This window comes from Lytechinus variegatus, chromosome 13 (genome assembly GCF_018143015.1).
Source record: "Lytechinus variegatus isolate NC3 chromosome 13, Lvar_3.0, whole genome shotgun sequence".
In the NCBI taxonomy this organism is placed as follows: Eukaryota; Metazoa; Echinodermata; class Echinoidea; order Temnopleuroida; family Toxopneustidae; genus Lytechinus; species Lytechinus variegatus.
Window position 1 is genome coordinate 16,530,079 of NC_054752.1, and position 3,030 is coordinate 16,533,108.

General features: G+C 43.4%; 1 protein-coding gene across 1 annotated transcript; it reads right to left on the bottom strand.

The window, feature by feature from the left end:
- Positions 1–290: 290 nt before the first annotated feature.
- LOC121426674 lies at positions 291–1,619 on the bottom strand. The gene has a single exon (XM_041623047.1). The coding sequence runs from the start codon at positions 1,617–1,619 to the stop codon at positions 291–293; it is 1,329 nt and encodes a 442-aa protein (XP_041478981.1).
- Between the last annotated feature and the right edge of the window lie 1,411 nt (positions 1,620–3,030).

Consider the following 3,030-nt stretch of genomic DNA (forward strand, 5'->3'; position numbering starts at 1 on the left):
GAAAAAATAAGGAAGATGATATGATTACGCTTTGCTGGGGATAGTCTTTCCTTTACTGTTGCTAATGTTATATCAGTGTATAATTTTTTTTTAAGCAGCGCCTTTTCCCTTTCTTTCCTTTCTTTTTAATTTTTCAAGCGGCGCCTTTTCTTTCTTTTACTTTTTTTTATTTTCTTTATTTTGAGCGGCGCCTTCGGCGCCGCTCAATTATTAGGGGGGGGGGGGCGCGCGCACCCTGCGCACCCCCCCTGGATCCGCCGATGCATTAAGGTGTTTGAACTGAAAAAGTTTTATCTACAGTGCAAAAAACAACAGAACCGTCTTATTTCCTGCCAACCTTCGTCTCTAAACCGTTTATTCATTAACGTATACACGAGCGGGTTTGTGGCGTTGGAGATGAACACCGTTAACTTCAGAAGATATAACAAGACGTAGAGGGCGGGCTTGTTCTTGGCGATGTGGACCATGTCCTGTACAGGTGCAACAAAAGAAACAACTGATGGACACCACGATACAATGAGAATGATTGTCACCACCAACATCATTGTGGTGGCCTGCCTTTCCGAGCGACAGAGTTGTTTCATTCGGATCCCTTCTGACTCGTTTACCATGCGTTCTCTGGTGGCTCTATGCCCAGCCGGATTCCCAGGGAGAGTTCTATCAGTGTCCTTCGAAGTATGTGCGTGATTTGGGGCTAACGTGTCGGGTAGATTGTTACCATCTTGTCCACCTTGCTCCCTGTAGGCAAGGGTCTGATTTCTTTCAGGATTTTCGGGCACTAGAACGTTTGAAGATTCCTCTTGATCGTTAAAGCATGCCTCCCTCACTACCCTTTCGTCGTGGCATTGGTTGTGTACTTTACTTGAAACAGTAGCGACATAGCCACCGGAATTCGGAGTCCTCCTCTGATCGAATGCACCTATATCTGATTTTCTACCACTACGTGGCCCCATCCGGGATTGGTGAATTAAAGAGCACTGCTTATTGGCGATAGATGAATTGTCTTGAGACAAGTTAGGTCCGAGAGCTACTTGAACACGGCGGTGTTTCCTCAGTGCGCAGTAGACCTTCGCATAAAGAAGAATGATGACGATGACACATAAGGCTGCCAGTCCGGCCATGGCCTTCTGGAAAGGCATCCCCCAGCTGCCGGAATCCACATTACAACGGTACACAAGGCCGCCGTAACTCTGAATCGTTGTGTTGAGTCCTATGGTAATTGCAAAAATCGTCGCTATCACGAGACATCCCCCGGCAACCAAACACGTATACTTTGTATCAAGTCTCTTCCGATGTGGATAGCACATGATGGCACACCGATCCGCAGCTATGGACGTCATCATCAACAGCGACTGCACCACCGAGGCAACGCAAATAGCGTACACTCCTCTGCAAGCTTTGGCCGAGAAGAGCTCGTCGGTGATTGATAGGCCGACGACGGCTGTCGAAGCGAAGACGCAGAGGAACAGATCAGCGCAAGCCAGGATGATGATGAAGGTCTGGGTACTGGTTTTGCGACGGCGCTTCGTCTTGACTCGAATCGTCAGGATATTCCCGGGCACACCTAAGAGAAACACCAGAATGAAGAACACAAGTATGCTAATTGCTGTTGCATCCATGGCTCGTCAAAGTTGAACTGATTTAGCGAAGCTCCGTACTAACTAATTGCCGGCACCCACTCGAATTGACGATCACCGAGAGAAAGCGTATCGTCGCAGTAGACAAAAAAAGAAGAAGTGAACTCACTGCTTAAAAGGTCGGCACCAGGCATAGGTGTTTACTCGGTCTTTTAATTAAGAAACCAAAGGTATAATGGAGTAAATTAAGAGCGCTTATGAATGCTTTCGAAAGACACATTATTAAAACCAATAAACTAACACCCACATCCATGAAAGGAAAACACAAGCACGAGTACTAACTGTTAAATCTAACAAACGATGTTTAAACAAAATACTCATAAGATTTGAATACTACACAACGCCTTTCCTCGGTGAATCTATATATCACACGCAGTGCAATTAATAGCAAAATCGAATGACGAAGCTGTACAGGGGAGGGTGGAATCCCTCTCTCTTAACCTGGCGGAAATCATCGGATATCGATGGATAGCGCCACCTCCACACTAAACTCAACCAACCAATAGGTGTGGATCGGTGTTCATGGTTGGGGCGGGTGACTGACAAAAAGTGTTCTTTATGAGAGATTTTTTTTTTTTTTTTTGGGGGGGGGGTCAGTGGCGTAACGTGAGCCAGACATGGCATAAAAGTATAAAATTGAAGCTGCGAAGAGCGAAGCGAGCACAAATGTTAACCTTTTTCCTACAAAAATCTAACTTAGTTTCATATTTTGATATAAGTTATTATTATTTTTTGTGCGGGAGGGGTCTATGGCCCCAAGTCTATAATATCTAAGACAGCTAGGAGAGGGGGGGGGGGGGTAGTCCTTAAAAAGACCGAAGTTTATAACTTGTAATATTTTAGTCTGAATAAAGATATTTTTGACTTATTTTGATTACATAGAATTTCCATCTCTCTTCCATTGGAACGCATCCTAACTTATGGAAAAATAAATCTATAGCTGACCTTTACTTTTTGTCGGTCGGGATTTGGGGATCATTAAATATATATTCATTAAACTTTAATAAGTCTTGCTGGTGAAATGGACCACGAATGCAAAACACATCCTATTTGTCACAAACCGTTATGTTAATGGATTTGTTAATGGATTTATAATACGTTCGTTTGTATTCTGGGATTTATCTTCGCATGCTTGGCAGGAGTATCCATTATCCATATCCCGCATTCAAAGAAGAAGCTCCACTGTCGACTTTATTCATGAAACTATTTTTTCTTGATATACATTCATCCGATAATACATGTCTCCATTAATGCTTGTCGGTGAAAAGTTGCGGTGAAGAGATCGAAAAAGTAATAAGGCCCGCGAAAGACTATATGGCCAATCGCTTGTCTTAATTTTCATCACGTGTGTATCTTGACCAATCGTAATGAAGAAAAGTTTTGATTAGAAATT